Source organism: Gekko japonicus, unplaced genomic scaffold (genome assembly GCF_001447785.1).
Source record: "Gekko japonicus isolate JY-2015 unplaced genomic scaffold, Gekko_japonicus_V1.1 scaffold1500, whole genome shotgun sequence".
In the NCBI taxonomy this organism is placed as follows: domain Eukaryota; kingdom Metazoa; phylum Chordata; class Lepidosauria; order Squamata; family Gekkonidae; genus Gekko; species Gekko japonicus.
The window spans coordinates 397,274-409,546 of NW_015173177.1; the positions used below are offsets into that span (position 1 = coordinate 397,274).

At 44.3% G+C, this 12,273-nt stretch overlaps 1 protein-coding gene across 1 annotated transcript in view; it reads right to left on the reverse strand.

Annotated features, from left to right (window-relative positions):
* The window catches only part of LOC107119942 (dimethylaniline monooxygenase [N-oxide-forming] 5-like), a 43,280-nt gene that overhangs the window by 12,772 nt on the left and 18,235 nt on the right, over positions 1 to 12,273 (reverse strand). The window contains exon 4 of the mRNA XM_015422570.1: positions 8,886 to 9,028. Within this exon, the coding sequence (XP_015278056.1) occupies positions 8,886 to 9,028 (143 nt within the window). The remainder of the gene's footprint in view (positions 1 to 8,885; positions 9,029 to 12,273) is intronic.

Genomic DNA, 12,273 nt, shown 5'->3' on the forward strand with positions numbered 1-12,273 from the left:
GCCGATGCCTCCGTCGCCTGGCTGGAGTGGCCGCGGGGGAGTCTGGAGTCGGGCGGCCGCTGGTGGGAGCCGCGGGTGCCCGGGCCGAGATTGGGGGGGCAAGGCGGGCGACAGAAGGCCGATGCCTCCGTCGCCCGGCCCTCTACAGAATCCACCCCCCAAACCTCCAGGTATTTCCCTCCTTAGAGCTGGCAACCCTACATTCCCCTCAGTGCCTGTTGGTAGGCAACTAAGCTTGGTCCTGTCACCTACTTTGGCCTTTGGGAGAAAACACATTGGGGCCAATCCTGATAGGGTTGCCAACTCCAGATGGGAAATTCCTGGAGATTTGAGGGATGGAGCCTGAAGAGGGTGAGGTTTGAGGAGGGGTGGGACCTCAGACAGGTACACTGCCATAGACTCCACCCTCCAAACCAGTCAGTCTCACATAGGGAACCATTGTTGCCAATCTCCAGGTGAGGGCTGGAGAGCACTCAGTATTACAACTGCTCTGCAGAAGGGAGGGCAGAAGTCAGCTGAAGTCAAAGGGGCAGATAATGGTAGGTTGGTGGCTAGCTGGGAAGGAGATGGGGTTGCCAACTACATGCTGACAAATTCCTGGGGATTTGAGGGGTGGAGCCTGGAGAGGGTGGGGTTTGCAGAGGGGTGGGACCTCAGACAGGTAGAATGCCATAGACTCCACCCTCCAAACCAGCCATTTTGTCCTGGGTAACAATTGCTGCCAATCTCCAGGTGAGGGCTACAGATTACTCACAATTACAACTGCTCTTCAGGTAGCAGAGATCAGTTCCTCTGGAGAAAACAGTGGACTCTGTCATTATACCCTGCTGAGGTCACCACAGCAAATTGACACTGTTTGCCCAAAGCCAGAGCACTGCCCCAGAGCCTCTTTCTAGATCTCGTTGTATTGCTTTCACAACGGGCTTTACTGCTAGTTCAGTATGAGGCAGATTCATATGTTCACAAACTGAAGGTAACTTTGGAAGAGGGCTGTGTGGCAAAATGGGCCTGTAGCCCTTTACTCAGCTATTGCTTGTTTGCCTAGGTAGTTTCATTGATAGACCATGCCTGGCAACAGTGGGAAATGGGAGAAGGCAGAAATGTACACACACACCCCGCCACCAATTACACAACTTCTGGTGCAACCCAGAAATAATGGCATTGCACCAGGGGCAACGCTCTGACACTCAGAGTTTTTGGCCAAGTGCTAGAACATTTCCCCCAGTGCAATGCCATTGCTTCCAGGTCACACTGGGTGCGTTCAGACGGGGAGTTTCTGCCGGCATAAACGCGATCACACTTACCTCCCTCACAGCGGAAACCATCGCAATACGCCCGTCCACACTCGTCTTCGGGGTTGTTTTTTTAACTTAGTTTGCGCATGCGCATAGGCAGCCATCCATAGAATGGCGATCTTCGCGCATGCACAAAAAACCCTGTCGTACATTTAAACTTTAAAGGTAAGGACTTACCTTTAAAGTTTAAAGAGCACAGTAGCCTCCCGGAGGTCCCGGACGCCTCCGAAACGCTACAGTAAGGCCCTTTTCTTTTCTTTTTTTATACAAACGGCAGGGCGAAGCTTCGCCCAAGCGCATATTGCCATCCTTAAAAAAAAATGGCGGGCGAAAATCGGAAGCCTGAGGCTTCTGAATGGAAGTAGCTGTGCAACGGTGGAGAGCGATCAGACAGCGAGGTACAGCGTTTACAACCGTTGCACTCAGGATACCACCACTTGGGGACCTAGTGGCAGAGTGCAACGGTGTAAAGGGCTTTACACTGGTTAGGGACAGGAGGGAGATGTTCGCCATCTGAACGCCGGTGAGTACAATGATTGCAACCGGCACCTATACCGATGTAAAGCCCCCGTCTGAACGCACCCACTGTGTCATCATATGGGGACAATGAGTTCACCCCCCTGTTTGGCCAGCCAGTTTCTGCCCACTGACCATGTCAGCATCAGTAAGCATTGGTGAGCAACAGCCACAATCACCTGGAAGTCTCTCACCATAATGAGGCCAATGGGATCCCTATTCACTGACCTCTATTGTGCTGCCTACTTCTGTTTTAATTTCTGCTGCCTTCACTCAGAGATCCTATTTAAGCAGAACTTCCAAGTATGCAGCAGTGTTAGTGTTACTGAAGCTTGTCTGAAATCCTAGTTTGAGGACAAAGAACTTCCTCACTTATCCACGGTAAGTGGGTAACAGGGGCGAGAGGCTAGCAAGATACTTTTCATCTGTTTCTTCTAAAACATGACGTTTATTGTGATGAGGGAAAAAATACAGATATTCAAACACAGTAGTAGTAGAATCTGGTTTAGAAACCTGAGCCGGTGGTCTGACTCAAAAACAAATACACAGACTTGTATGTATTTCTCAGTCATCTAGATTAATTTTCAGATCTTGATACCCTAATGTACCAGTGGCATTCACTTCTCAGCTTGTGTAGTGCCACCTTTTCAATTACCATCAACCCGAACAGCCATGTTTACTTCCATCCCAGGCCTGAGTCCTACACCTTAGGGAGGCTCGCAGAGGCTCCAAAGGCAGCTGCTACAAGGAGAAAACCGCCCACCAACCACAAGCCCCACTGGACAGCGGTTGTGGTTGCCCAGATTAAGTGCATCTCTGATTAAAGGTAGAAAGATCGCTGGAGGCTCTTGACATGAGCAGGCGAGAACAAAGGAACAAAGATGGTGACCTCCTGTGGTGCACAACATGGTCACCAGATTGATAGGCTCATGGAGAGCAACTATCTAATTTGGAGAGAATGAAAGAAGACCCATCTCATCAGAAAAAGGCTTGTGGATGATGCAGAGCAACAAACTGCATGGAATGTCAAAAATGAGCAGGCAAGAGGTGGTATTATCACTGGTTTAACAGACAGGCAGCTGTTTGGGCTGAGTTGGAAAGATTGCATGTCAACTCCTACCTTCAGAAACACAGCATAAGGATGCAGGCTGGTGGGAATTTTCGTGTACATCTTGACAAGACGCTGGGATTAGCTAAGCAATTGAGAAGTGCAGGAAAAGAAACTGACGATCTGGATATGCTTGTGTCAATTTTAATCAGCCTGCCGGAATCATATGAAAACACAGTGTCTCGAATTGAGTCTAAGAATGATTTGTCACTCCAAAGTGTTATCAATCAAGGAGGAATATGATGTATGGGAATTTAGGAGAACAGAGACTAGCCAAATGGCTTTGAATATAAATAACAAAGGGGAGAAAATGTGTCACCTCTGTGGGAAGTGAGGCTACATGAAGAGGGTCTGTTCTACTGCTAACCAGAAGAAAGCCTTTCCCAAAACAAAAGGGAGAAACGGCAAAGAATTGCAGATCGAGTTTAAGCAGCCAATAAATAAATATTTTATATTATCACCAGGAGCCACAAACAGTCATATTTGGTTTATAGACAGTGGGACCATGGCCCACATGTGTGCTCAAAGAGATTTTTTAAAAACATTAGATGAGTAAAAGTGAGAGAAATTAAGTGTTGCAGATGGACGCTCTGTAATGGTTGAAGGTATCAGTTCTGGGACAATAAAATGTAAGCTCCCAAATGGAGAAACCCAAGCCGTCCTCATTACAAACTGCCTTTATATCCCAGGGCTAGTGAATAATCTTATCTCTGTAAAAGCACTGGCAAAGAAAGGAATTATGGCATCTTTTGGAAAGTGATGCTTTGTCAAACAGAGAGGAGAATTAATTGCAACTGGATTTGCAAATCAGGATTTGTACAGTCTTGATGCTTATGCGTAAAAAGCAAATCTTGCAAAGGAATGCAAACACAAAGATTGCTCCAGGCTATGGCACAGGCTATTATAAGCCAGAATTTAACAAAAGGCATGCAAATGAGCAGATGTCCAACTGAAGAAAGGTGTGTGTACTGTGTCAGAGCGAAGGGGAGGAGACCTAGCTTTAACAAGCAGCATGGCACAAACTCAAATTCCTAGTGGGAATAAATATGTGCTGACTTTTATTGATGACTACTTTTTTCTCTCTCTCTCTTTTTTTTTAAATATGGAACGCTTCACGAATTTGCGTGTCATCCTTGCGCAGGGGCCATGCTAATCTTCTCTGTATCGTTCCAATTTTAGTATATGTGCTGCCGAAGCGAGCACATTGATGACTACTTAAGATACACAGTGACCTACCAATTAAAGAAAACAGTCAAGTACATATGTAAAACATATGTGGCAATGCTCAGTAACAGATTTCAAAAAGGCTACTAGCAATCCACACTGATAATGGAGGGGAACACATGGGACATGAGATGAAGAATTGTTTGACTGAATGAGGAATACAGTCTCAGCTTCCAGTTCTATGTACTCCAGAGCAGAATGGTGTAGCAGAAAGGAAAAATCGCTCTCTCACTGAACTGTGCAGATATATGCTCCTTGAGGCAGAGCTACCTGACACATTCTGGGGAGAAACAATCAAACTACATACAACCAGGATATGATTAATACATTTAGTGTAAACAGTCTTACAAATATTTCATAATTTGTGTTAACATCCTTTTTACAATTGCATAGAACAGGTAAAGTGCCTGTGCCAAACATCTTGAAAGACTTCCCAAGGTTTTAAATTTTTAAGACCTGTCCCATAATCAATTCATGTCCATATTTCACTTGCGCACTGCACTCCCTGCGGTTCCACCAACGAAACAGCGAAGCAGATCCCACATAGTCTCAATTCTATATCCAAATTCTCAAATCATTTGTTGTCTCTTGGTTCAGTAAAGCTACTCAGAACAATCTTCCTTTCAAGAATGTTGAGAAACTTCATCATGTGCTAACCAATGAAGGATCTGAGAAAGGCTAACCAGAATATTGCCTATACTCTAGATACAGAGTCAACAAATTGACTTACATTTTGACTTATGTGGATGACCTGATTTTATGCTATGAAGACAAGGAGGACTGTGATAAAATAGTTCAACATCTGAATCAAGAAGTAGAAGTGAAACAATTAGGAAACATTAACTACTATCTTAGAATAGAAATAGAACAAGAGGAAGATGGAAGCTATCTTCTCAGCCAAAAGCAGAAAATTCTAGAATTTCTGGACTACATGAATATGAAAGGAGCTAAGCCAGCAACCACTCCTATGGAAATGAACTCCCTCAACCAGCAAGGAAGTGGTGAACTGCTGAATATAAGCACATTGACGTGTCCTGATATCACAACAGCTGTGGGTGTGTTATGCAGAAAGATGGAATTGCCAAGCAAAAGGGACCAGCAAGTGACAATCCCAGAGTGGTGGGTTACATTGATGCAGACTGGGCAGGAGATACTATTTATTTATTTATTTATTCGACTTTTATCCCGCTCTTCTGCTGAAGTGGCTCAGGGCGGCTCACAGCATTAATAAAACCAACATAAATAAAACAATCAATCCATAAAACAACTTTACATAAAACAACTTTACTACAGACAGAAAGTCAACCAGTGAACACCTATTCTCCTGTGTTGGTGGAACAGTCAGCCGGAGCAACAGGAAGCAAGAAACTGTGGCTGTATCATCAACTGAAGCTGTGAATGTATCCACAGCAGAAATGTGCAGACAACTTAAATGGATACTGCAATGGGTGCAATACTTTGGGATAGAGGAACCCAAACCAGTACAACTCTTTGAAGAAAACCAAGGGTTCATAAAACCTGCACAGACAGAGAAGATCAACTCCAGAACTAAACACATGGATGAGAAGCATCATCTACTAAGAAACATGGAAGAAGAAGGGCTTGTTGAGTTGGAATACTGTCCTACAGATGAAATGATTGCAGATGCACTCACCAAGCCACTTTATCAAGAAAAGTTTGAAAGGCTACGTAAGAAATTACTTTTTACACTCGATCTCAAGAAGGGGTATTGGAAAAAATGTATGGTGTACAAAGAAGAGAAGTCCCTCAAGGGGGCAGCAAGAAGACAATTAGATAGAGTAGTGAGGTCAGCACCTTCTCTCTCCTGTTAAGTGTCTCCTGATTGCTACTCTTAGGATAATTTCCCTCTTCTTTTCAGAAGTGTCACACTCAGTCTCTCTCTCAGCTAGACATGTATTTAGGAACCTGTCTCTCTCTCTCCTCTTTCCTCTCAAGTATGTTAGTTCCTAAATACACCTTTATCTACTCTTTAATCAGGTTGTGCACCATTGGTGTGTTAATTACTATGCCAACATGGACCAGGGCCTTGCCCACTTTCCTGGAACATGGCGGAGGGCCACATTGGGAAGTAATGCTTGTCGAAGAGCCACACGTGGCTCCTGAGCCCCTGGATGACTATCACTGCCCTAAACTATTAACAGTATCTCCCTGATGCTATCTTTTAACAGTAAAGCCTTTCTATGACCGCTTAGATGTCATAACTCTATGTTCTTCAGCCCTTGTCAGCCATTACTACTGTCAAATCTCCAGCTGTTGCTCATTAACTGTAGCTCTTTCCACAGATTCTAAAAGGGATCTCCCTAAATGGTTATAAGGCTACCAGGGCTCTTTTTGTAGAAAAAGCCCAGCAGGGACTCATTAGCATAATAGGCCACATCTAATATCAGAAACTCATTAGCATATCCAGCCACACCCCTGACAGCACAGCTCATTAGCCCATTAGGCCACACCCCCATGTTACCAGAAGTGTGGCCATCCAGCCACACCCACCTTTCCCTTCTTATTCTGTTTACCTTGTTTGTTGTCAAAACCCAGGGCTTTTTTTGTAGCAGGAACTCCTTTGCATGTTAGGCCACACACCCCTAATGTAGCCAATCCTAATGAGTTTCTGCTGTTGGGTGTGGCCTATTATGCTAATGAGTTCCTGATGGGTGTGGCCAACTCGGGAGCCAGCTGGAACTCCGTTCCTGTGCGTTCCTGCCCAAAAATAGCCCTGAGGCTACCTATTGTCCAGGGACGTCAGCCTCAAAGTGGGCCCTAGGGATCCCTGGGATTGACAGCTCATCTCCAAACTACAGAGATCAGTTCCCCCAAAGAAAATGGAGGGTGGACTCTATGACATTGTACCCCACTGAGGTCCCTGTCCTCTCCAGGCTCCATCCTCAAATCCTCAGGAGTTTCCCAAATTGCATCTGGCAACCTTCCCTTCTTATTACCTGCCAGTGGCCAGGCAGGATCTGGCAACCCTACCATATACCCAGTCATATTTTCTGACCAATACTCTGCTGTTTTATAATTTCACATATTAGAACTCTTGTATTCACTCTTAAAAGGTAAAGGTTCCCTTGCTCGAAAGCCAGTCGAATCCGACTCTAGGGTTGCGGTGCTCATCTCCGTTTCAAAGCCGAAGAGCCAGCGCTGTCCGAAGACGTCTCCAGCATGACTAAACACTAAGGCTCACGGAACCCTGTTACCTTCCCACTGAAGTGGTCCCAATTTATCTACTTGCAATTTCTTGCTTTCGAACTGCTAGGTTGGCAGGAGCTGGAACTAGAGACGGGAGCTCACTCCGTCATGCGGCACTCGGGTCTCGAACTGCTGAACTACCGACCTTCCACAGCCTGCAGTTCAGCATCCTAACCACTTGAGCCACCGCAGCTCTTAGTATACATATTAAAAAGCTAAAAACAGACACTTACAAATCTGAGACAGATATATAACTGTGGGGGGACGTTATTTTTTCACAGTCTCATTGTGATGTGTATGTCCCATGAATCATTCTAACTTTGCTAAGGAAGTTGTAGAAGTTGTATCTGAAGCTAGTACTTTGGAGAACCCCAGAAACACAGAACGCTAGAACCATAGAGAGCTAGAACCACCCTCTATAGACCATTGGTACACTAAACTATGGGAATACCTGATTGATGACAAAATTGCTGAATGGTCCGCCCAGCATACTCTAATCGAAAGCACTCAAAGCCCGATGAAGAAATGGAAGGTTTTGCTAGCTGAACAAAACAGGTTTATGATGCACAGGCCAAGTAATCCTTGGACAAATGCCTTGCCACCATACATGTTTCATTAGGTTAAATTGCGGGTTACTGATATTGTATAACCTTTAGTTTTGATGTTAGTTATCTATTAAGTTTGATGCAGCTATAATATAGTTATTATGTTGTTTGTCAACAAGATACTGTTTGGAAAGTTAACTTCTACTTTTTGTTGTTACTGTATCATTTTTTATTGTATGTTGATATCTCTCCCTTATATATAATTGAGTAGTGGGTGAGAGAGAGAGAGAGAACTAGAACCATAGAGTTTCAGGTGACTCCTAAAGAGGACTGGTGTCACTTCAGGCCTTTCCCTATAAGTGACATCATGCCATCGGCCTGACTTCCATTTATTTTATTTATTTTATTCTCCTGCTGCCACTCAGAGCAGGAGTTGGGGACCAGCTACCCTGACCAGGGCTATAGTCTCCTCTGCAAAGAACCGACAATCTGATAAACGTATCAGCAGGTCTAGAAACCCAGGAATTTCGGATAGGCTGGAAACTTTTAACACAACCCCTTCGTCTTAAGTAGGACACTGAAATACCTTTTCAACAGTAAAAGAACTCTGTGGCCTTGTAGTATCCGGTCATGAAGTGCTAAGAGGCTGCACTGGAGAGCCAGAAAACTGAAGTGACTCAGCAGGTTTCGATGGTGATGCTCGACACCATTTCTTCTGCCCAAATTGGGAGTGTTCATGTCTAAGATAACAATTCAATTATCTGTGACCAACAAGGGTGTGTTCTACAAAGCCTCCCCTCCCTATTTTGCTGGTGCAAAGGTGTCTCCCTAAGGTGAGAAGAAACTCTAAATGCATAGTGGCAGATAGAATAGACACTGGAACACAGGCGATCTGGATGCCACCTTGTTGCTACAGATAGGGCAGAACACTCAGATGCAGAGCCACAACAGCCAAAATAGCTATTTGCTGAGAACTTAACTTGTACCTACCTGGTTGGCCACTTGGCTGATCTCAACAGCAATATCCACTCCCGAATTCCCTGTGCCAACCACAATAACCCTTTTCCCCATGAACTCACTGGGGTCCTTATAATCGCGGCTGTGGAAGTAGCGCCCCTTGAATTTTTCTATGCCTGCAATGGAAAGTTCAGAGAAGTTGACAACGGTGTGGACACACGCCTAGAGATGTAAAATTTCCGGAAATTTTGAAGCTTGGGGAAAAAAACCCGGTTTTTCCCTGGTTTTTTTCGGGGGGAAACGGAAATTTTTGGAAAAATTGAAAAAAATGCTACATTAGCATTTCTTTTGTCTTTTCTAGTTTGAAAGTCATTCTGTTACTTTAGGAACATAAAATATGACTATGGACATTTTTACTTGGCATGAAATTATCACAGCTAGCATATTAAAAATATAGTGTATCCAAACAATTATTACAGAATACCCACCCACATGCAAAAATAAAACTGAAACTTTTTTATTTTCTTCTGACAATCGCACCTCCTAAAGGAAGAAATGCATCTTGTTCTTGCATTGGAGAGTTCAGTTTGTAACCTAGGACTTGCTTGTCCTCAGTGCACAGAAATTACATCAACCTGATACCATATATATATCCGAAATTCCTGGGTTTCTAGACCTGCTGATACGTTTATATTAGAAATGATTTGGAAAATATTTGAACACCTGGTCTTAAATTCATCATGTTAAAATAAAACGTTCCATAATCAATTTTTTTCTTTTCTTTTTTCAATTTTTCCAATTTTTCGGGAAAAAACAAAAAGTCTTCAAGGAAAAAACGGGGGGGGAAACGTTTTGTTCCCGAATTTTTCCATTTTTTTTCCGGGCCTTCACATCTCTACACACGCCGAACCCTTCTCTGCAATGGCCTACCAGAGTGAGTATGGCAGGTGCCTTTTTTGGCCACATTTTAGGAAGACATGCAAGACAGTTTGAGAGGGTATTTGGAGGAAATTCAGCGGTTTCAGCAGATTTAGCTCTGTGTTTTGACATCTTTGAATGAACTTTTATTTTTTACATCCTTGCAGCTTCTTGTTGCATTGTTAGCTGCCTTGAGTTCAAGAAAATAAGGTGGGATATCCATATGTTAAATAAATAAATAAAACAAGATCGCTGCCAGCCTCAAGGTGGATAAGTTAAGAAGAACCAAAATACAGCCGTGATATAATTACTGAGTGTAAAGAGATGAGACAAAGTCACCACCTGTAAGTAATGAATGAGAGGAGTAGAGTTAAAATATGTAGATAAGAACAGGGCAACATAGAGATATTGCAAGCTACAGCAAAGAACTTTACCCCAAGATGGACTGAAGTTGTATAATAGAATTCTACAAACAAATTTGACAAGATTGGTTGTATGTTATTGTGTTCAAAGTGGTGAGTTTCTCTCTTCTCTTCTGTGGACTTTAAGAAGTTTTGTTATGTTTCAGTGACTGCCAGGTTTGCCTTGAGAAAGGACAGAAACGGGGATCTTTAGCTGGCTTGTTGGAAGCCTTGACAGTTGCCATGCTTGTACTAAACATACACGAGAAGAAACAGATAAGGAAATAATTAGAACTGAACTTTTGCACGAGTATTTATTTAAAACATTTATCTGTTAATACTCTTTGCATGTAAATGTTTGTATGAATGTGCTTGGTAAACAATATAATTGACTATACAACGTTGCACTGAGTAATTATGGGCTGTATTTTGATTCTAAACTGCTTTTCCTATGATCTCTCATCATGTATTGTTTCCAACCTCAAGGTGGAACCTGGAGTCCTCCTGAAATTACCCTTGATCTCCAGGTTAGAGATTAGTTCCATTGTGTTCTAGCTTGATTTCAAAACACAAAGGTTATGGCAACACAGAATGTAACTTCTTTCTTTCTCCTCCACCTAAATATTCTTAAAGTCATGATAACATTGCCAGGGGAAATAAGAACATAAGAGACGCCAATGTTGGATCAGGCCAAAGGCCCATCCAGTCCAACACTCTGTGTCACACAGTGGCCAGAAATACCAGGTGCCATCAGGAGGTCCACCAGTGGGGCCAGGACATTAGAAGCCCTCCCACTGTTGTCTCTTCCGGAGCTCCGTACCTGAGAGCAATGTGGGGGGGGGGATCCTAGTGCCTAGACATCTCTTCTGGTGCAAAACTGGAAGTGTTTCCACTGCATCATATGATGCTCTAGGATTCACTCCAAGCTAACTTATTTGCATATGCCACGCCCCCTGACATCACCGGAAGTGACAGAAGGCCACACCCCCTGACATCACCGGAAGTGTGTCAGAAGGCCCGGCTACTTACCCTCCTGCTTCATCCTCATTCCCAAACGGAATGAGGATCGAAGCAGAGGGCGGGGTAAAGAAGGGGCGGGGCTTCACCACGTGACCGCCCCGCCCCCTAGAGGTTCTCTTCCGGAGCTCCATACCTGAGAGCTCCCCCCCGACTAGAGCCCTGAAGATAAATGAAATGAAGGGATCACTGCAAAAGCATCTTTATATGTTTGTGCATACCAACAGTATTACAGGGATCAGATGTGGAAGAAAAATCATACAGTCAAAATGGAAGCCGATGAAAATCATGCAAAACAATGCCAACGGGGGGGGGGGGACCAACAGAGGACAGGTAAGGCCTACATTTATAATGAGCAGCAATTGTCCAAAGTTGCTAATCTTAGACATACAATTAAAAAACATTCTCCATTTTTACGATCCAGGGCCACGATCCTTGCCACCACCCCCTTGAACTCACAGTCTCAGTTATGTATAAGGAATCATTTCCTGCTCTCCCTAGCGATAGGTACATACGCCTTTTTCGCTTTTCGTTTTTTAAAGCACTGTAAGCTAACTTGACTCCACAGCATCTCTGCAAGGTGACTGCTAGGCATGCCATAGATATATATGAAAACAGAAGAAAATATGGGGATTTAGTGGAGAAGGAGAAGAAGAGGCGGAGGAGACTGGATTTATACCCCGCCCTTCACTACCCAAAGGAGTCTCAGAGCGACTTACAATACCCTTCCCTTCCACTCCCCACAACAGACACCCTGTGAAGTAGGCGGGGCCAGGGGTCATTTCGTAGAAAAAGAGCTAGGGGAACTCATTAGCATAACAAATTAGCATATGCCACACCCCCTGACATCAGGGGCCCGGCGGTGGACCTGCAAGGCCGGCGGAAGTGCGAGGAAGCCTTGCCAAGGCCCTCCCCCCAGGCAGGCCGGGGTGGGGAGCAATGTTCCCTCTAAGCTGTGGAGTCTTGTGAGCAAAAATTCTCCTTTGTGAGCTACTGGCATTAAAGTTGTGAGCGAGCGATCTGGCTGCCGCATGAATTAGTTTGCTCTGGAGCCATCCTTCCTGAGCCAGGACAAAAACGTGTGA